Raw genomic sequence first — 21,520 nt, 5'->3', positions numbered from 1 at the left:
TCTTTTCATTAATACAGTTCTCTGTGCTGGCACCCAGGTGGTGGAACGAACTCCCACTGGCTGTCCGTACAGCGGAGTCTCTCGCTGTCTTCAAACACAGACTGAGGACTTATCTCTTTATACAGCACTTAAATGAGCACTGAGTTAAGTATTGATTGTAATGTATTGTACTGCACTTATGTATTGTAGTGTATTGCACTGCTGTGTTTAACTCTGCTCCTTTTTCTCTAGGTGTCAATAATGACTTTCTGATTCTAGCAGTATCTGAGCTCAGCTCAGCTTTCTCTCTAACCTATTGGTAACTAGCAAAGATACTTTCTCTAGATAGACAAAGCACTTTTTGTAAGTCGCTCTGGATAAGAGCATCTGCTAAATGCTGTAAATGTAAATGTAATATTTGGGCTCAATTTCTGAGCTGCTGAGCAAATGTTAAGTGCATATTGTATATAATGTATGTATGTATGTCATGTATATAATATAGTATATTGGTTGAACTGCAGCTGAAATGCAGCTAGTGTATTTGGTGATATGACTGGTGTGGAATTGTGTAGAATTGTGGTGTAACTGCTGTCCCATAGATTGTTGTTGGGGAGGAGAGTCAGAGCACACATTACTTTGCAGTGCATGCTGGGGACTGTAGTGCAGCGCATTGTGAAACGGGCTAATATTAATAGAAAATTAAAATACTTTTGTGGGTCGGATAGGATTGTGTCACGGGCCTGATCCAGCCTGCGGGCCTTGTGTTTAGACATACGAGCTTTAGACTGATGTAAATACAACAGAGCTGATTGGCTGCCTCATATTGTGCCTCATTCAAAAAGCAGTCTAAGCTAAAACACTCCTTATAACTTCAGCGTAAGTGGGTGGGGCTGAAGTGCTGTGGGCTGAATAGACCGATGTATGCAATCACAAAATAATGAACTGAAAAGGGCTGTTTTTGCTGCTTAGTTCTATACGTGTACTATGTTTACATACCATCATTAAAAAAAATGAAAGTGAATGAAAAAACAGACCACGTTTTTGCCAAGTCTGTTTTTAATGTGTACCAATTCTCTAAACCACGTTGAGAGCAACAGACCTCATTCACATTTCCATTGACAGTATAAGGTCTCAAGCTTGATCATAAATATAGTATAAATGTTTCAGTTGTCCCAGAAGGCAAAACTGCTAACAAGAATAACCCTCATCACAAAGATACGGCAAGACAATATTAGTCAGCAGAAGCCCTGAGGCATCATGCGATATCAAATCCAGATTGCAGGAAAAACAACAAAATATATTTTCTATAATAGCAAACAAGAAAAGTTTTAATAAAATCATAACAAAACAGCCATGTGATCAAAACTTTGAATTTAATGTAACTGGAGATATTCAACAGTTTGGTACAAAACTGAGCATAACATTACTCCACCAAGCATCGGTCGGCAAGTTTACGCCATCAAAATCATGAGGAACACACAGAGGAACATCAGAGAACATGAATAAATACTAAAGGTGTGTCTGAGTAGCACAGACCTCAATCAGGTCAGTAACCTACATACCCTTTATGTACAGCATTCACCAAAAAAGACAGTGTTTCAGCACCAGGGGACCAAATGCACTGCACAACTGTGAGTTTCCCTACTTCAACTCACTGGATATTCTGAGCTGAGTCAGGAACACTGTTGGATTAGGAATAAGACCCACTGCACTGGTACGACAGGCTGAAAATCAGTATGTATTATGTGGCACATGAGTCTGGATAATTTGCTTTGATAAAAATGAACATTAGATTTCCTCCCACTCTATTCTCACTGAGAAAATTCTGTGAGAAGCAATGTGAACAAGCCACAAAGGCTTTGCACACAATATCCACAGTGACGTGTTGCTACTCCACACTTAAAAACTTCCTCTTTTTGGCCGTGCGCGTGTACGCATGGTGGCGCCACTCCACATCCGCTGTGTTCTCGTTCTCCAGAGTGCCCAGCTTGATCATGTACACTGAGAACGAGACGGAAGAGACAAAATCGTGTGTTATTCAAAAAAGGAACAAATTAATCAAATCAAATGTCACAGTTACTGCAAGCTGTAGTTGTGGGCGGTATGGCCAACAATCTATTAGTTTTCCTATACACAGAAGTCGTACACATCAATTTTCTATGAAATAAAATGAAAATTGCATGCAAAACAATTTAGCAGAGTGCTGGTGATTTATCATCTATACCAGTATATTGTGATACTGACATACCAAGTGATCCCGTTTTCCAGTTTTAGTGATTTCTGTGGATACTGATTTAAACTGTTTTAAATGTAGCCCTGAGTCTGTGTGGACAAGGGTTTTTTTGTGCACTTTGCTCATGGTATCAGAGTCCTGATGGTTAACTGTAAGTCATTTGCTTAAAATCCATCAAAACAAGAAAAATCATAAAGCATAGGTTCATAAACTTTATTAATGCTAAACTTTAATATATCTAAAACTGTGACACCAGAATATACTGGAAAATGTCATGACATTGAATTTTATCAATACTGCCCACTACTAACGTAACACATAGACAACTTACCTATTGTGAGAAAAAAAAAAGGTCTACAGTAGTAGGCTAATTTTTTTAACACCAATTTTTCATACACATATATATACATACATACACACACACACACAATTTTTTCCGTCTGTATTAGACATATATACACGTGTGTGTATGTGTCAGACAGAAAAAATAAGGCGTGAAATGTGTGTATATATATATATATATATATATATATATATATATATATATACATACATACACACACACACACAATTTTTTCCGTCTGTATTAGACATATATACACGTGTGTGTATGTGTCAGACAGAAAAAATAAGGTGTGAAATGTGTGTATATATATATATATATATATATATATATATATATATATATATATATATATATATATATATACATACACACACACACACACACACACACACACACATATATATATATATATATACATACATAAACACACGCACTACACTAAATCCAATTAAATAGAATTGACTGTGATCTCCTTGTTATAAAACATACAACTGGGAAGTGTTTACGTAATGATGATATCCTTGATGTGCTCAGAAAAACATAATTTAGCACCATAACGACAAACATTGTTGGAACATTTACTTCAGTAAGTGAAACAGCTTTAAGTGTACAGTGTCCAAATTGCTTACATTTCATTTCAAATCTGGGTCCAACTTCTGTCAGCTCAATGTTCTTGTGGTCAGTCTTCTTGTAAGTGTGATGTCTGTAACATACAAGAGGGTTTTAAGCGGAAATGCACTTGATAAGATAAGCTGTGCAGGTCTCTACACACGAACACCAACAGGTTTTCCTAATTAAACTTCATGTGTAAAATAAATCAGCTTCAGCCCGTCTTCATATATCGGTAAATTAAATAACCTTTTTTTTTTATATGAGTGAAGAATAACAGATGCTCATATCGAAACATGCATAACAGAGACGTTGATATTATAACTTTAAAACTGACTACACTACACTTATTACAATTGTTCACAGTGGTGGTGATAGGACCCAGGAAGTGTTTAAAGCCTTTAAAAGTTAACTCTCAGAAAGGTATTAAGCAAAATGGTTATGAATATGCAGCCTGATGCATGAAACATATCTTGAGATGATTTTGAGAAAATATTTCCCTAAAATGTATTATTTTTATCCTATTCCTGATAGACAGGGAAGTGTATCGTGATGCAAAACAGGCTCCTGAAAAAAATAAATTTTTTTTTTAGATGCATCACTATTTTATCATTATCAGCATAATTTATAATGTATAAAAATACAGATGACATGTTTTGGATAGTAAATAAAATGGCTGTATTTGCAATTTGACAGTTTCTCTACATTCAACCATTTCACATCAAACCACTCTGAATGACTTTGTTTACATGTAGATGATTAATTTACCCAGACATTTTCAAAAATCGAAAAAACCTGAAGACCCATCCACTGAAAGGGTCTTACAGTGTGGTTCTTCATTGGCCTTTTTTGGCACTGTGTTTGTTTTTACAGACTAATTCTCAAGCTACACAAAGTGACTGGAGTACCAAATTAAGACAGCAAGAAGAGGCCATCAACTGAAAAACAAGCAGATAGAACAAAAACTCACCGGAAGGAGATGAAGTCATCTTTATTAGCGAACGTCATAACACGTCTGCTGTCCTCTTTGGGTACAGGAAACAGGTACTTCAGGATGTTGGACACCTGTGTGTGAGAATCTCTATGAGGTTCAGTCTCAGTACTGCCTCTTAAAGCCTGGCCAACAAAACATTCTTCACCAAACAAAAATCCCAAACGCCACGACTGTCACATATTTTCTAAATATTCTCGACCATTCACACTGTTCTAGAACATTAGACACCATTCACACTGTTCTAGAACATTAGACACCATTCACACTGCTCCGGAATATGATACCCCCCCATTTACACTGTTCTAGAATATTATACCCTCCATTCACACGGTTCTAGAATATTATACCCTCCATTCACACTGTTCTAGAATATTATACCCCCCATTCACACTGTTCTAGAATATTATACCCTCCATTCACACTGTTCTAGAATATTATACCCTCCATTCACACTGTTCTATAATATTATACCCCCATTCACACTGTTCTAGAATATTATACCCTCCATTCACACTGTTCTAGAATATTATACCCCCCATTCACACTGTTCTAGAATATTATACCCCCCATTCACACTGTTCTAGAATATTATACCCTCCATTCACACTGTTCTAGATTATACCCTCCATTCACACTGTTCTAGAATATTATACCCTCCATTCACACTGTTCTAGAATATTATACCCCCCATTCACACTGTTCTAGAATATTATACCCCCCATTCACACTGTTCTAGAATATTATACCCTCCATTCACACTGTTCTAGATTATACCCTCCATTCACACTGTTCTAGAATATTATACCCTCCATTCACACTGTTCTAAAATATTATACCCCCCATTCACACTGTTCTAGAATATTATACCCCCCATTCACACTGTTCTAGAATATTATACCCCCCATTCACACTGTTCTAGAATATTATACCCTCCATTCACACTGTTCTAGAATATTATACCCTCCATTCACACTGTTCTAGAATATTATACCCTCCATTCACACTGTTCTAAAATATTATACCCCCCATTCACACTGTTCTAGAATATTATACCCCCCATTCACACTGTTCTAGAATATTATACCCCCCATTCACACTGTTCTATAATATTATACCCCCCATTCACACTGTTCTAGAATATTATACCCCCCATTCACACTGTTCTAGAATATTATACCCTCCATTCACACTGTTCTAGATTATACCCTCCATTCACACTGTTCTAGAATATTATACCCTCCATTCACACTGTTCTAAAATATTATACCCCCCATTCACACTGTTCTAGAATATTATACCCCCCCATTCACACTGTTCTAGAATATTATACCCCCCATTCACACTGTTCTATAATATTTTACCCTCCATTCACACTGTTCTATAATATTATACCCTCCATTCACACTGTTCTAAAATATTATACCCCCCATTCACACTGTTCTAGAATATTATACCCCCCATTCACACTGTTCTAGAATATTATACCCCCCATTCACACTGTTCTAGAATATTATACCCTCCATTCACACTGTTCTAGAATATTATACCCCCCATTCACACTGTTCTAGAATATTATACCCTCCATTCACACTGTTCTATAATATTATACCCCCATTCACACTGTTCTAGAATATTATACCCTCCATTCACACTGTTCTAGAATATTATACCCCCCATTCACACTGTTCTAGAATATTATACCCCCCATTCACACTGTTCTAGAATATTATACCCTCCATTCACACTGTTCTAGATTATACCCTCCATTCACACTGTTCTAGAATATTATACCCTCCATTCACACTGTTCTAGAATATTATACCCTCCATTCACACTGTTCTAGAATATTATACCCCCCATTCACACTGTTCTAGAATATTATACCCCCCATTCACACTGTTCTAGAATATTATACCCTCCATTCACACTGTTCTAGATTATACCCTCCATTCACACTGTTCTAGAATATTATACCCTCCATTCACACTGTTCTAGAATATTATACCCTCCATTCACACTGTTCTAGAATATTATACCCTCCATTCACACTGTTCTAAAATATTATACCCCCCATTCACACTGTTCTAGAATATTATACCCCCCATTCACACTGTTCTAGAATATTATACCCCCCATTCACACTGTTCTATAATATTATACCCCCCATTCACACTGTTCTATAATATTATACCCCCCATTCACACTGTTCTAGAATATTATACCCCCCATTCACACTGTTCTAGAATATTATACCCTCCATTCACACTGTTCTAGATTATACCCTCCATTCACACTGTTCTAGAATATTATACCCTCCATTCACACTGTTCTAAAATATTATACCCCCCATTCACACTGTTCTAGAATATTATACCCCCCATTCACACTGTTCTAGAATATTATACCCCCATTCACACTGTTCTAGAATATTATACCCCCATTCACACTGTTCTATAATATTATACCCCCCATTCACACTGTTCTATAATATTATACCCCCCATTCACACTGTTCTATAATATTATACCCCCCATTCACACTGTTCTAGAATATTATACCCCCCATTCACACTGTTCTAGAATATTATACCCCCCATTCACACTGTTCTAGAATATTATACCCCCCATTCACACTGTTCTAGAATATTATACCCTCCATTCACACTGTTCTAGAATATTATACCCCCCATTCACACTGTTCTAGAATATTATACCCCCCATTCACACTGTTCTATAATATTATACCCTCCATTCACACTGTTCTATAATATTATACCCTCCATTCACACTGTTCTAAAATATTATACCCCCCATTCACACTGTTCTAGAATATTATACCCCCCATTCACACTGTTCTATAATATTATACCCCCCATTCACACTGTTCTAAAATATTATACCCCCCATTCACACTGTTCTAGAATATTATACCCCCATTCACACTGTTCTATAATATTATACCCTCCATTCACACTGTTCTATAATATTATACCCCCCATTCACACTGTTCTAGAATATTATACCCCCATTCACACTGTTCTATAATATTATACCCCCCATTCACACTGTTCTATAATATTATACCCCCCATTCCAAATGTTCTAGAATGTTCTCCCCAGTTCAGAGTTCTAGAATGTTTTCTCCCTTTCACACTGTTCTGGAACGTTCTCATTAAGATGTTGCTGTTTGGTGGGGATTGCTGTATTTGTGTTCTCTGTGTTTTAAGTAATGGTGGAAAAAAAGAAAACATCACAACACTTGACATTTACTTGATACACTCGATAACAATTTCATGATATACTCTATGTATGATTAAGTGAAACTGAGGTTTGCGATCAAGCTGGAACACTTGATATATATATATATATATGTGTTTGTGTGTGTAATGGTGTGAAAAGCATAGAGACAAAACTGATAACAATAATGTTAAAATATGGTCACTTATATTAATTTTCTGTGGATTTCTTCTGATAGATTAAGTCTGCCCATTTACTACATTAAAACCTAATTTCCACTGGAAAAGCTGGAGGCATGTGTAACAATAATACTACACTAATTTTAAGAGAGACCCACAGTAGAGCAAGTCAGCACATAATAAGTTGGCAAAAACATGTTTAGCACATCAGGAGCTTATCTTGACGATCTGCTAAGGCCAGAATCTTACTAAAATGCTAAAATGCAATAAGGATTGGGGGTTTTGCTGGTTTTACTTCCTATTTTGAAACAGCTGAACATTTAATCTTGCATGTGTGAAACCTCACATAGGAAATAAAACAGCGAGATTGATTCCCTGATATTCAGATACCACTAGATACTATTTAAAATACCACTATGTAACCATTTCATGCTTGCCAGACCCAAACATTTGGAAAATGAGGCACTTTTTTAATCAGAAACATAATTAATTTTCTTAATTATCTAGCATGTCTTCCATCTTTCTTAAAAAGAGCGCTGAGACTCACCCGCCTGCCCAGACGAGAGGTGAAGTTGTGAAAGATGAGGTGAGGGAAGGCCTCGGACATGGTGCCAATGTCTGGGACATCATGTCTCATTACTACATTGTACAGAGTGAAGTATGCTGTTGGTCCAAAGGGAAGGTGGCACACGACCAAACCGTCTAGGAAACAAGAGACACACTGTATGTCACGGTACAGCACAACCTCAAGCGAATACCTGCGACCGTACCACAGGTTCAATGTTGATGTATATTAGCTTTGGAAATAATTAAAAAAAAAAGAGATTATCAACATTCTGCAAATAAACAACTCCACTCAATCAGCAGATCAGCCTTCACAGATCTAGATACTTTTATATTTCACCATCATTACATGTTTTGTTGATTTTCTATGTGAGAAAGTAAGCATACATGCTCTAGAGCCAATGTATCAAACACTAGGCCCGCAGGCCAAGTCGGGCCCGTCACACAGTCCTGTTCGGCCTGCCAAATTATTTTAATTTTCTATTCTTATTAGCCCGTTTCACCCTAAGATGCACTACAGTTCCCAGCATGCACTGCAACACAGCGTGCGTTCTAACCCCCTTCTCCCAACAACAATCTATGGGCCAGCGGTTACACAAAAAGAAAAGATGCCTGGTGTCTAGTTGAAGCAAATAGGCAGTTTAAAAAAAAAAACTAGCTAAAACAATTTTTTAAAATTTAGTATTTAATGCATATTTTGTAGTTTTGGCATATTTTGAATAAACAATGGCCCTGTTGAGTCATGGCAAAAAGTTAAGCGAAAATGAAATAAAAACACAGCTGCCCCACGGATTCGCTGCGATATTTTATATATGGCCCTCTTAGTGGTTGCGTTTGACACCCCTGCTCTACAGAGAACACACTTCTGCACATTTTAATGCACAATTACTGTTTTTACTGTCAAATACTGTTTGTATTTGCTGAACACAAGATACTACGAAAAATAAAATGTGAAAATTGACCCGTGTAAACATTATGGCACATTTAATATTTCATAATTTTATTTCCCAATTTTAATTTTGCAATACGTTAACATCAATAAATAAAACTGTATAAATTGTAAATAAAACGTATAAACTGACTAAGGGTGTCTGCATACATTCTAGAAAGTATAAATGGGGATAGGTGGGGGGAGGGGCATTCTAGAAACATGTAAATTCTTGCACTTTTTGCACAAATTTTAGTGCACAATAACTTTTGCATTTTTTTTCAATATGCTACATTCAGCAAATCAACTGTAACTGTGCATCATTATGTGCAGAAGTGTGTTCTCTGTAGATGGTGTTCACCTACTTTCACTTAGAACATCAACAAAATATGAAATGTTACCAGGGGTGCCTAAACTTTTGCATACGACTGTACACTGCGGGTTAGGACAGTTCTGCCTGCAAAGTTGTTGTGAAAGCATGGTTTGTTAGTGTTGTAGCTGAAACCGTTAGAGGTGAGCCCGCAACGGTGGTAAGACTAAAAGATATTTTTCTGTTCCTTTTTCTCAAACGTTACGTTAAGCTTTATAAAATGAAACAGAATCCCAGTGAGGACGGCTCGGACCTCTTATTCACCCGTCAGTGCAGATTCTATTTAAAGATGTACAGAAAGGACTGTTTTATTGTTTTTATTCTTTTGCTATAAGGACTTCTGTAGTGGCAAATTTACAACACAGCAACATCTGGGTACCTTCCCATCACAATACACTTGGGGGGAAGGGAGATGACCGACTGCTACTTCAATATTTAAAAAGAATTTTAAAAAACAGGCATATATCTGCATTTAGCTAACTCTGCTGAACTTTGAGTAAGCTCCTGCACACAGTGTATCAATTAATATAAGATATGAACAGCACAAATCAGGCTAACAAGCAAGCTTGTTTTCCACAAGATGCCAAACAGCACTGCAGAACATGGCACCGATTAGGCATAACATTATGACCACCTCCTTGTTTCTACTCTCATTGTCCATTTTATCAGCTCCACTTACTATACAGGAGCACTTTGTAGTTCTACAGTTACAGACTGTAGTCCATCTGTTTCTCTGCACACTTTGTTAGCCCCCTTTTACCCTGTTCTCCAGTGGTCAGGACCCCCATGGACCCTCACAGAGCAGGTACTTTTTGAGTGGTGGATCATTCTCAGCACTGCAGTAACACTGACGTGGTGGTGGTGTGTTAGTGTGTGTTGTGCTGGTACGAGTGGATCAGACACAGCAGTGCTGCTGGAGTTTTTAAACACTGTCCACTCACTGTCCACTCTATCAGACACTCCTACCTTGTCAGTCCACCTTGTAGATGTAAAGTCAGAGACGATAGCTCATCTGCTGCTGCACAGTTTGTGTTGGTCATCCTCTAGTCCTTCATCAGTGGTCACAGGACGCTGCCCACAGGACGCTGTTGGCTGGATATTTTTGGTTGGTGGACTATTCTCGGTCCAGCAGTGACACTGAGGTGTTTAAAAACTCCAGCAGCACTGCTGTGTCTGATCCACTCAGACCAGCGCAACACACACTAACACACCACCACCACGTCAGTGTTACTGCAGTGCTGAGAATGATCCACCACTCAAAAAGTACCTGCTCTGTGAGGGTCCATGGGGGTCCTGACCACTGGAGAACAGGGTAAAAGGGGGCTAACAAAGTGTGCAGAGAAACAGATGGACTACAGTCTGTAACTGTAGAACTACAAAGTGCACCTATATAGTAAGTGGAGCTGATAAAATGGACAATAAGCATAGAAACAAGGAGGCGGTCATAATGTTATGCCTGATCGGTGTGTGTATGTATTTAATGTTCATATATAAACATTGTTAACCTGTTATTAACTCGTTTTGGATTAACTGTTGTAATGTCATGAAAACACATTTGCATTTATCTGCCTATTCAGCTTACAGCAGTTTAGCTCTCATTCACACTGAAGTTATAAGGAGTGTTTTAGCCTGGACTGCTTACTGAATAAGGCAGAATTCAGGGCAGCCAATCAGAAAAAGGGGAGTATTTCACAAAGCAGGAATTCTCCGTTATCCTGATAACACCACAGAAAAAAGCAGTCTTAAAGGCAGAGCAACAAAACCAGCCTGTTTAAGGGATAAAGAGAAGCTGGTGAATGGTCACGTAAAAATGAAGCTGTTTTTTGATACATAAAACCACACAACCCTTTTAGTGTTAAGGGCCACTGTGCACTAAAAGGGCTACAACACTTCCAAAAAAGGAAATACATGAGGTTTTGCATTCGACTGGTCTTGTGAATAAGTTGCAAGTCTTCCACACCCCAAGAAAGAAGAAAAGTAGTCTCAAGATGGAGACTATTAATTCAGTCTTAAACTAGCTCTCGGAACTGAGACCAGACTGCATTTTGTCCAATGCATATAAAAATAAGTTCCAACATATTTTTTCACATGGGCTCCATCACGATCGCAGTCACTTACCAGGCTGCCCTCTAGTCTCATGGACTATGATGAGGTCAGTGACGCTGTTGGCCTTGCAGGCGTGTACTAACGAGTTAACTTCATGGTTTCCTCTGTTCATGCGTTGGGCCCCTGGAAACATAAGCTTCACTTCCTGTATAAACATAAAGAAATTCAGCTGACACTTACTACCACATTAACCACAAGCTGATGTTGTTTTATGTGCGGCATGAGAAACAACATGATATCCAGTTAAGATTCAGTAACGATAAAAACACCTGCACGTTGCTGATATCTGATGTACTTAATAATGAATCAATCAATCAATTAATTCAATTTTAAATTCACCCCACCTTAGCAAACATCTTAAGCCTGGAGCTTGGGTCTCTGGAAGTTGTGACCATGATTTTAGGGTCTTCCACACCGGCCCACTTGTATTCATCGTCGATATGAGAGCTGACGCCTGCGATGAGAAGAAGCACATTGCATTAAAGAGATTCACTGGGGGTGGATTTGGTCTCTTTCTGGCTGCAGCTTTGACTAAGAACGCTGCAGATTATCTGTATCAGGATCTGACACACATTCAGTGCTGATTTGCTGATATATTAACTAACGTTACATATCAGCATGTGTGTTTGTGGTTGTGGAACAGGTTTTTTGCCACAAGTGAAAGTGAAGACGTACATACTTTTTGCAGCAAAGAAGTTGTCCCTGATCAACTGAACCCCTTACCACACCTGTATCTGCCTAAACGCACATACATTCTTAGGCAAAAATGGTTCTATATAGGACCAAAAATGGATATATGACAGGCAATAATAGCAAAACCCCTTTCAAAATTTCTCCAATGAAATGGTTAAGATGCAAACAATGTCATTCAGAGTGGTTTGATACAAAATGCTGTTTTAGAGAAACTTACTAAGTCAAAATTGTTCAGTGGTGGTGATAGGAACCAGACGTCTTAAGAGTTTAACGCCTCTAAAAGCTAAGTTATTTCATTAAATGGTTATGAATACGGTTACGATAGTTTTGGTCTAATTCTTTTTTCTTAATTCCAACTACGACATTCGAAATTTGATATTTGCGTATCTGTAAGAGTTTGCGGATGGCTAGCTGGTTAAACAAATGTATATATAGGGCTGTAGGCTTACCTTTTTAGGTGACAGCACTGGTGCTGCCAATAAAACAGCAGCATACAGAATACAGATAAACAGCTTTTATCATCCAAAAACAGCCGAGGTTCACTGTGTTGGATGAGTAACTGAGGCTGCCTCTTCAGATGAGCTAATAACAGAGCTAACCAGTGTCGATTTGGATGCTGATGAGGACTGTTGGATGCTGTTTCTGGACCTGGCTAACATCAGCTACAGCTGTTAGTCTACTTAGCGATAATGCCAGACGCTCTCTGCCTTCTCAGTCAGGTCCATAACAAAGCATCAACAAACTCACGTTCAAGCGCTCGCGTTTCAGACTAGCAATGTATAACATACTCACAAATATGAGCAAAACTGTCATTTCAAGTGTTGGCCTGTATGTTTTCTCTGTCTTCCCGCAATAAAACATAATGAACGGCCAAATAGTGATTTCAGTACTCAAGAGTTGTAAGGCAGCGTAGTAAATATAGCTTCAGAAATTGAAAATATAGAACTGTCAGCACCCCGTGATTATATATACCAGTTTCTGTCAGCTTTTTAATATTTGGTCACATAATCATGAACATGTACAGTGGAAGAAATAGAATGAGAAGTGTTCAACACGTCGACCTTCTTTCTTTTATTAAACTTTTTTAAAAATGCAGCTATTTGCATGAAATTTAGACCAACCACTGGAATTAAATCAATAAAAATACACAGCTAAAACAAACAGTAGTGACCTTAATATATCCGTCAGCCCCTCAGTTTAAACAAACCCAGGTTCTTATATAGGGTATATTGAATACTGTTTCAGACCATTGACTACATATCATCACTGTCCAAAGAAAAACAAGTATTTCCAAAATAGTAACTTTACAGGAGAGGGCAAAAACACCCTTAACTTTTATGTTAATTTAATGTAAAGAGATTTTATTCTGATTTTGAGGCATTTCTATCGGTCCATTCTTCATGATATTTTCACACAAAGTAAAGGAGAACTGCCGTTTTCAAATGACATAGAAAAATAAAAATTGAGATACATGTTCTTCTTTGGACAGCGACGATATACATGCTTGGCCCCATCTATCAGTACTACATTGTACAAACAAACACTTTTTTTTCCATCACAATGCAGCAATACAGGATGCACAGTTGATGTGTGAGTTCATTAGTATGTATATCAAGTGTTTTACAACTGCTTTCTAAAACTTTTCAGAACCTAAACTACCCTGTGTATATTTACATTCCTGATTACAGGCTTGCCAGTTAATAGTTAATTGCAGACCAGTGACGGTCTGTCATTGGTCAAAATAATTTACCAAAATCAGCACAGTTTTACATAGTAATAATGGCTATATTTGTGCTGCAGACATTGCAAGCCCTGGTTCACATCACCACCACTGTAGAGAATCAGAGTCAGTATGTTGATGACCTATTTCACATCAAACCACTCTGAGTGGTTTACATCTCAATAACTGAATTATACAAACATTTAAAGAACCATATACAACAAGGTCTCCATTACTGACCATTATCTTTAGTAGAAATACACTAAGGAACCCCTTATTAAGGATGTAGTTAAACTATAAATCCTTATTATCAGTACCAGAATAGGACTTTCAAGGCTTTTCTTTTTCATCCCTAAATAATCAAAACCGTTCACAATTAATACAATAATTCAAAAACACCCACAGACATGCGATTTCTGTAGATAAGACAATTCCATAAAATGTGTTACCTTCTCCACCCTCATCATCAAACTCCAACAGCTTCTGGAGCTGCAACGCCTCTTTGCGAACTTCAGTGGGTATAAGACGGTTCTCTGTGTGGAGGAAAAGAAAGAGCATCCTGAAAACTCAAACTGCAAAGCAAATGGTGCATAACATCTAAAACTGGAACCAATCCGATACTCAGTACCAACCATAGAAAAGACTTTAGAAGATTAGACCAATTATAGACAGCCTACAACTAATAATCCTCAATGCATAGTATCTAAATAAACTCCACAGTTACACACAGCTGGCTGGAGGTCCTAAATATTTTATGTTTGCAAATGCTGAAAAAGATTTTTATATTCTTTCTGAAATGTGACACTAGTGATTTGCTGGTGCATTTTGTTTGAAAAACCTCATAAAAATATATAGAATACATAATCTAGTATTGTGAAAATGACTTCAACCATCATGTATCAAGTATTTATAATATAAAGACAGGCGTCCTAAAACAGCTTGATATAAAGAAACAAGTACGACTGTAGGCCACGAGAAACAGAATGAAAAAGCAATGCTGGGTTTTTCAGGCCTTTAAAGAAAATACATAAGCCTCACCATCTAATGCGGATTTGAGTTTCTCTTTCTTCTCCTCGATGGAGCGCAGTCTGTCCTCCTGGGCCTTCCTGTACAGGTACTCCTTCCTGAGCCGGACCTCGCGTCGAAGCTGCACCAAAACATTCAGCAAGATTATTTCACCAGAACACAGATTATTTCACCAGAACACAGATTATTTCACCAGAACACAGATTATTTCAGCAGATCACAGATTATGTTGGGCCCTGGGCTGTGAAGCACTATCAACAAACCAGCACTAAACCGTAAGCGTAGTTGAGGTATTCGCACAGATATTTGATACTTGTGCAACACTGGCTCACTGTCACTTTTCAATCTAACCCTCGTTGTCCTTAACTGTTGTACTTTTCCTGGGAAGTGTTGCCAAACCGGAGATGAGTCTGAGTTCACATCACTTCTTCTAACTAAAGCTCATTTTTCCAATCACCATTTCAAACAGCTTGGCTAATCATCCATCCAATGTAACCAATGCTTAAGTCAGCTTCTTATCTGAATTCTCCTCCAGAGATTCACCAGAGCATAACTGATGCACCATTTAAGGTGGAATAGAAAATCTGGGTAAGAAGTTGGCGAATAAGAAGCTAATTTCAGCTTTGTGCAAGGTAGGCTAACCAAAGCAGTGTTTCCAGTTCCGAGAGCTGCACAGCAAAGATTTTTTACGTTCATGGTTATAACATTTTAGAATTATCATGGATATTAAATAGGCCTATACAAACCATTCTCTATATCACACATCTTATAGCATGATATCTAACGGTATTCGATACAGTGCTTATCATCTTAAGACCCCGTTTAGGGAAAAAAAAAAATTTTGTATATATATATATATATATATATATATATATATATATATATATATATATATATGTAAAACGTGCATTGTAAACAAAGTCATTAAAGTCATTAAGAGTGGTCGGATGTAATATAATGCATTGTAGAGAATCTCAAATAAAACACATTTTCTTTTGGGGACTACTTTTCCTTACAACACCCTGCAGATTCTGGATTGTTAAAAAAAAAAAACAAACAAAAAAAACATGTTAAGGCTAATTTCACATCAAACCACTCCGAATGGCTTTGTTACATCTTAACCACTTAATTATGCAGAATTTTAAAAAACAGGGAAATTCCCCTTTAACAGACTACCTCAGTCCAAGACTGGGTTGTGTCCAGATAACCTGACCCATGAGATTTAACCAATATTCTCCAACTACATCCAACTCCCAGTGTTATGACAGGTATTGGGAAGTAATAGGGTTTCAAAAAGTTTCTCCAGGTTTCAGGATGCTTAAAAATCTTGTACCTCTGTGTAACAGATCTCACTCTTAATGTAAGCCAGACGGACAGAGGTAGACAGCAGTAACTTTCCACACACACTGGACTGTTATATTACACACACATGTTTTTAAGTCTCTTGTTTGCTAATGCTTAGTTATACATGTAGTAAACTGCAGTAAAAAGTCTGGTCTCTTATGATGATCCTTCTTCCTTAGAATTGAGCAGTTTAATGAAGATCCAAGATCAATGTTTTCTATCAGCGCATAAAAACTATTCCTGACTATCTGTAAAAGTTTTTCATACATAACCAGAAAGGACCAGCAAAGGTATCCCAATTTCACAATATTTGCACAACAGCTAAAAAATGTAATTTCATCTATTCAACATGCCACAAGTCCTACAAAGTATATGCCAATGCCACATGTTTATTCATTCATTCATTTATTAATGCAATGGTAAAACAATAAATAAGTGATTGTAATTGTGTGTTATCAATACACTGATTTTAGTTTAATCAACAGAACAGTCCACCGACATAAATTTAAACATCCCAAATGTTGTCTATTAAATTTGGTGACTCAAGTCCTGGACTACATTTTCCATTCAATGGAGAGTCTCCATTCAGAACCCTGTTTAGTCCAGGATAAGGCTTAATCCCTGGTCTATGAAACCAACCTACAGACTTTACTAGACTACTTTACCTTGGCTACATTAACTTCAGTGCAAAACAGAAAACATCTTGGTTAATCAACAAAAATTTACAAAGTGAAAGACATTTTAAACAAAGAGGAAAGTGAAGGACACGTTACCTCTTTGTTTAAAATGTCTTTCACTTTGTAAATGTAAAATCAGTGGGACACAAACCCCGTTTGTGGATTCATCCAGTTCGTTAACCAAGATGTTTTCTGTTCTGCATTGGAGCTAATGTGGCCAAACATGAGTGCATTGTTCAGATAAAGACCTTAAAACATCAACAAAACCTATCTACAGCGCTTAGAAACCAGTTTTTGGCTTCACCTTGAAATATAATCGTTAAAATACATGAAATCTTAAAAAAACCTTTGTCATGAGTCTTTCATAATCGGTTACAAAAAAAAGTACCTTACCCTGTTATTGCGTAATAGATATTGTCTCTAAGATGGGTTAATACATTTTTGAAAGGTTAAATGCATGATTTCTTAGATTCAACAATGAGAGTTTTTAAGATTTTTAAGATTTACAAGGGCTACATGGCACCCCAATCATTGAACCACCCAACTACGTATAGGGTGAGAGGGGAAACTCCAAATGTGAATCATTCTTTTAAGCAGTGAGTGCTTTTAAGACAAGACAGAAACAATAACGTACCACACAATCCACGCACAATTCTAAATTATGAATATTATTACATAAATCCGTTTTTCTCCCCGAAGTGGAGCCAATGGCTAGAAGTCCAAATGAGTACTATACTACACAATATAATAATGAGTGGACCACTAATGGTGGGGTGCTCTTTTTACATACTGAGTAAATCATCGATATCGTCCGTCCTTAAAAAACACTGACCAACTACATGTTTGAATACATGAAGAGCATAATTAGTCCTGTTTAACTGAATTCACTGGAGTGCAGTGTATGAAATGTTGAATATACGTGAATATAGTACGCCCCTACTTTGTCTGTTTTAACTTAAAAGAAAAATTAATATCATGAGATACTGTGTATCGTAAAAGCTTCTCGAAGTATCACGACCATACACTTTATCGCCCATCTCTACTGTGTACTGTACTGTGGTGTGGAGTACTGTAGGGTACTGTATTGTAATGAAGTGTTGTGTACTGCAGTGTTGTGTACCGTGGTGTAGTGTACAGTACTGTAGTGAACTGTTAGGTGTTGTGCATTGCAGTGAAACGCAGTGTATTGTAATGAAGTGTACTGTAGTGCATTGTAGTGTACTGCAGTGTTGTGTACCGTAGTGTTGTATATTGTAGTGTACTGTAGTGTAGTGAACTGTAGTTAAGTGTTGTGTACTGCAGTGTTGTGTACCGTAGTGTTGTATATTGTAGTGTACTGTAGTGTAGTGAACTGTAGTTAAGTGTTGTGTACTGCAGTGTTGTGTACCGTAGTCTAGTGTACTGCACATTAGTGTACTGTAGTAGTGTACTGTAGTATAGTGTACCGTAGTGTCGTGTACTGTAGTATAGAGTACTGTAGAGAAGCATACTGTACTGTAGTGAACTGCAGTTAAGTGTTGTGTACTGTAGTTTAGTGTAGTGTACTGTAGTAAAGTGTACTGTAACGTTAGTTTAGTGCACTGCAGTGTTGTGTACTGTACTGAATCACACTGTAGTATAGTGAACTGTTGTATAGTGCACTGTAATGAAGCATATTGTAGTGCAGTGAACAGTAGTTAAGGGTTGTGTACGGTAGTGTACTGAACTGTAGTTAAGTGTTGTGTACTGTACTGTAGTTTAGTGTAGTGTAGTGAACTGTAGTTAAGTGTTGTGTACTGTACTTTAGTTTAGTGTAGTGAAGTGTAGTGAAGTGTTGTGTAGTGTAGTGTAGTGAACTGTAGTTAAGTGTTGTGTACTGTACTGTAGCTTAGTGTAGTGAACTGTAGTTAAGTGTTGTGTAGTGTAGTGTAGTGAACTGTAGTTAAGTGTTGTGTACTGTAGTTTAGTGTAGTGAACTGTAGTTAAGTGTTGTGTACTGTAGTTTAGAGTAGTGAACTGTAGTTAAGTGTTGTGTACTGTACCATAGTGTAGTGAACTGTAGTTAAGTGTTGTGTACTGTAGTGTAGTGTAGTGATGTGAACTGTAGTTAAGTGTTGTGTACTGTAGTTTAGTGTAGTGAACTGTAGTTAAGTGTTGTGTACTGTACCGTAGTGTAGTGAACTGTAGTTAAGTGTTGTGTACTGTAGTGTAGTGTAGTGATGTGAACTGTAGTTAAGTGTTGTGTACTGTAGTTTAGTGTAGTGTAGTGAACTGTAGTTAAGTGTTGTGTACTGTAGTGTAGTGTAGCGTAGTGTAGTGTAGTGAACTGTAGTTAAGTGTTGTGTACTGTAGTTTAGTGTAGTGTAGTGAACTGTAGTTAAGTGTTGTGTACTGTAGTGAAGTGAACTGTAGTTAAGTGTTGGGTACTGTAGTTTAGTGTAGTGTAGTGAACTGTAGTTAAGTGTTGTGTACTGTAGTTTAGTGTAGTGAACTGTAGTTAAGTGTTGTGTACTGTAGTGTAGTGTAGTGATGTGAACTGTAGTTAAGTGTTGTGTACTGTAGCGTAGTGTAGTGTAGTGAACTGTGGTTAAGTGTTGTGTACTGTAGTGTAGTGTAGTGTAGTGATGTGAACTGTAGTTAAGTGTTGTGTACTGTAGTGTAGTGTAGTGTAGTGATGTGAACTGTAGTTAAGTGTTGTGTAGTGTAGTGAACTGTAGTTAAGTGTTGTGTACTGTAGTGTAGTGTAGTGATGTGAACTGTAGTTAAGTGTTGTGTACTGTAGTTTAGTGTAGTGAACTGTAGTTAAGTGTTGTGTACTGTACCGTAGTGTAGTGAACTGTAGTTAAGTGTTGTGTACTGTAGTGTAGTGTAGTGATGTGAACTGTAGTTAAGTGTTGTGTACTGTAGTTTAGTGTAGTGTAGTGAACTGTAGTTAAGTGTTGTGTACTGTAGTGTAGTGTAGCGTAGTGTAGTGTAGTGAACTGTAGTTAAGTGTTGTGTACTGTAGTTTAGTGTAGTGTAGTGAACTGTAGTTAAGTGTTGTGTACTGTAGTGAAGTGAACTGTAGTTAAGTGTTGGGTACTGTAGTTTAGTGTAGTGTAGTGAACTGTAGTTAAGTGTTGTGTACTGTAGTTTAGTGTAGTGAACTGTAGTTAAGTGTTGTGTACTGTAGTGTAGTGTAGTGATGTGAACTGTAGTTAAGTGTTGTGTACTGTAGCGTAGTGTAGTGTAGTGAACTGTGGTTAAGTGTTGTGTACTGTAGTGTAGTGTAGTGTAGTGATGTGAACTGTAGTTAAGTGTTGTGTACTGTAGTGTAGTGTAGTGTAGTGATGTGAACTGTAGTTAAGTGTTGTGTAGTGTAGTGAACTGTAGTTAAGTGTTGTGTACTGTAGTGTAGTTTAGTGTAGTGTAGTGAACTGTAGTTAAGTGTTGTGTACTGTAGTGTAGTGTAGTGAAGTGAACTGTAGTTAAGTGTTGTGTACTGTAGTTTAGTGTAGGGTAACGTTACTATGTAGTAAGTAGTATGCAATTGTGGACGCAGCCACGGTCCCATCAGAGAGAGTTTATTAGGTTCCCTTTACCGGAGAACGTGGATTTGGTTCCTACCTTCGTACAAAGGCAGTTTACAAACTTACATATTGATATCGATGGGTCATTTAAATCCCCACACTAAACACTCCATAAGAATACTAAAATATCACACGCTACACGGTAAATCATTTAACCTACGGCTGGTGAAAACTCCACAGTGCTCTCAGACTATATGACTCCTGACTTGTCGCGTTTCTTAAACAGAACCATTTAAATATTTAAGCGTTACTGATCACGGAGCACTATGAACACAGGCGACGTCACACAGCCGCGGGCTAAAGAACACAGGTTATAGCGTTAGTGAGCGACTCTCGGAGGTATCAGAGCTGTGATGCCGTTACGTTAATTAATACACAGCCAAGGCGGCTCTATGAACTCAACATGCGGTATGTTAAATAAGGTTAATAGCAGATCTTCGTCTCACCATCCTGCACCTCTATTCCTCCACTTCACTCACACGTGCTGCGTTCATGAGCGACCGCCTCCTCTCGCTGCTTCCTACTGGACAATGCTTTCAGCCACTTTCAAAATAAAAGTCTCTCATTCGAAATGCAGGCGTGCGCATGAGCCGTAACTTTTCACTGAACCCCAAAACAAACTTTATCATTGAAATTTAAATTATTGGAAAAAATACATATTTTTATTTTTTATCCCAAGATAAAAATAATTTTTCAGTTTTTTTTCCAATAAAATGAAAGTGAAAATCTAAAAATGGAACTAACATGTACAGAGTTGCTATCTTCAGTAAAACATGTCAACAAGGTGAGTTTAAAAAAGTTTAGCTTTTTAAGTAAATATAAATTTAAAAAAAAAAAAAGTTAATACATTGAGTTTAAAAGTAATGGTGACTTTTCCTTTGACCCAACATCAAACATTTTTTTTTTTAATTACATTGAATAAAACAACTGCACATTTTTTCCCTTTGTCCTGTGCTTTGGAGCAGTATA

The 21,520-nt window shown here is 37.4% G+C and overlaps 1 protein-coding gene across 1 annotated transcript; it reads right to left on the bottom strand.

Annotated features, from left to right (window-relative positions):
- Window positions 1-1,333: 1,333 nt before the first annotated feature.
- On the bottom strand, window positions 1,334-21,085 carry imp4 (IMP U3 small nucleolar ribonucleoprotein 4). The gene is made up of 9 exons (XM_036598970.1): window positions 20,998-21,085; window positions 14,995-15,103; window positions 14,406-14,489; window positions 11,888-11,997; window positions 11,556-11,688; window positions 8,123-8,277; window positions 4,138-4,232; window positions 3,188-3,261; window positions 1,334-1,980 (listed from the first exon to the last, which is right to left on the bottom strand). Exons 1-9 carry the CDS (start codon window positions 20,998-21,000, stop codon window positions 1,868-1,870), a joined length of 876 nt encoding a protein of 291 aa, XP_036454863.1. The 5' UTR covers window positions 21,001-21,085; the 3' UTR covers window positions 1,334-1,867.
- Between the last annotated feature and the right edge of the window lie 435 nt (window positions 21,086-21,520).

The sequence above is a fragment of the Colossoma macropomum genome, unplaced genomic scaffold (assembly GCF_904425465.1).
Source record: "Colossoma macropomum unplaced genomic scaffold, Colossoma_macropomum, whole genome shotgun sequence".
NCBI lineage: Eukaryota > Metazoa > Chordata > Actinopteri > Characiformes > Serrasalmidae > Colossoma > Colossoma macropomum.
The sequence above is the reverse complement of the archived record's forward strand: the minus strand, read 5'-3'. Positions and strand labels throughout refer to the sequence as shown.

What these genes read in the sequence shown, in the direction of transcription:
- imp4 (XM_036598970.1), bottom strand. An exon ending in TGATGATGAGGGTGGAGAAG is followed by an intron (nt 11,998 to 14,405) that starts GTAACACATTTT and finishes TTCTCATCGCAG; the next exon opens with GCGTCAGCTCTCATATCGAC. An exon ending in TGAGACTAGAGGGCAGCCTG is followed by an intron (nt 8,278 to 11,555) that starts GTAAGTGACTGC and finishes CTTGTTTCCTAG; the next exon opens with ACGGTTTGGTCGTGTGCCAC.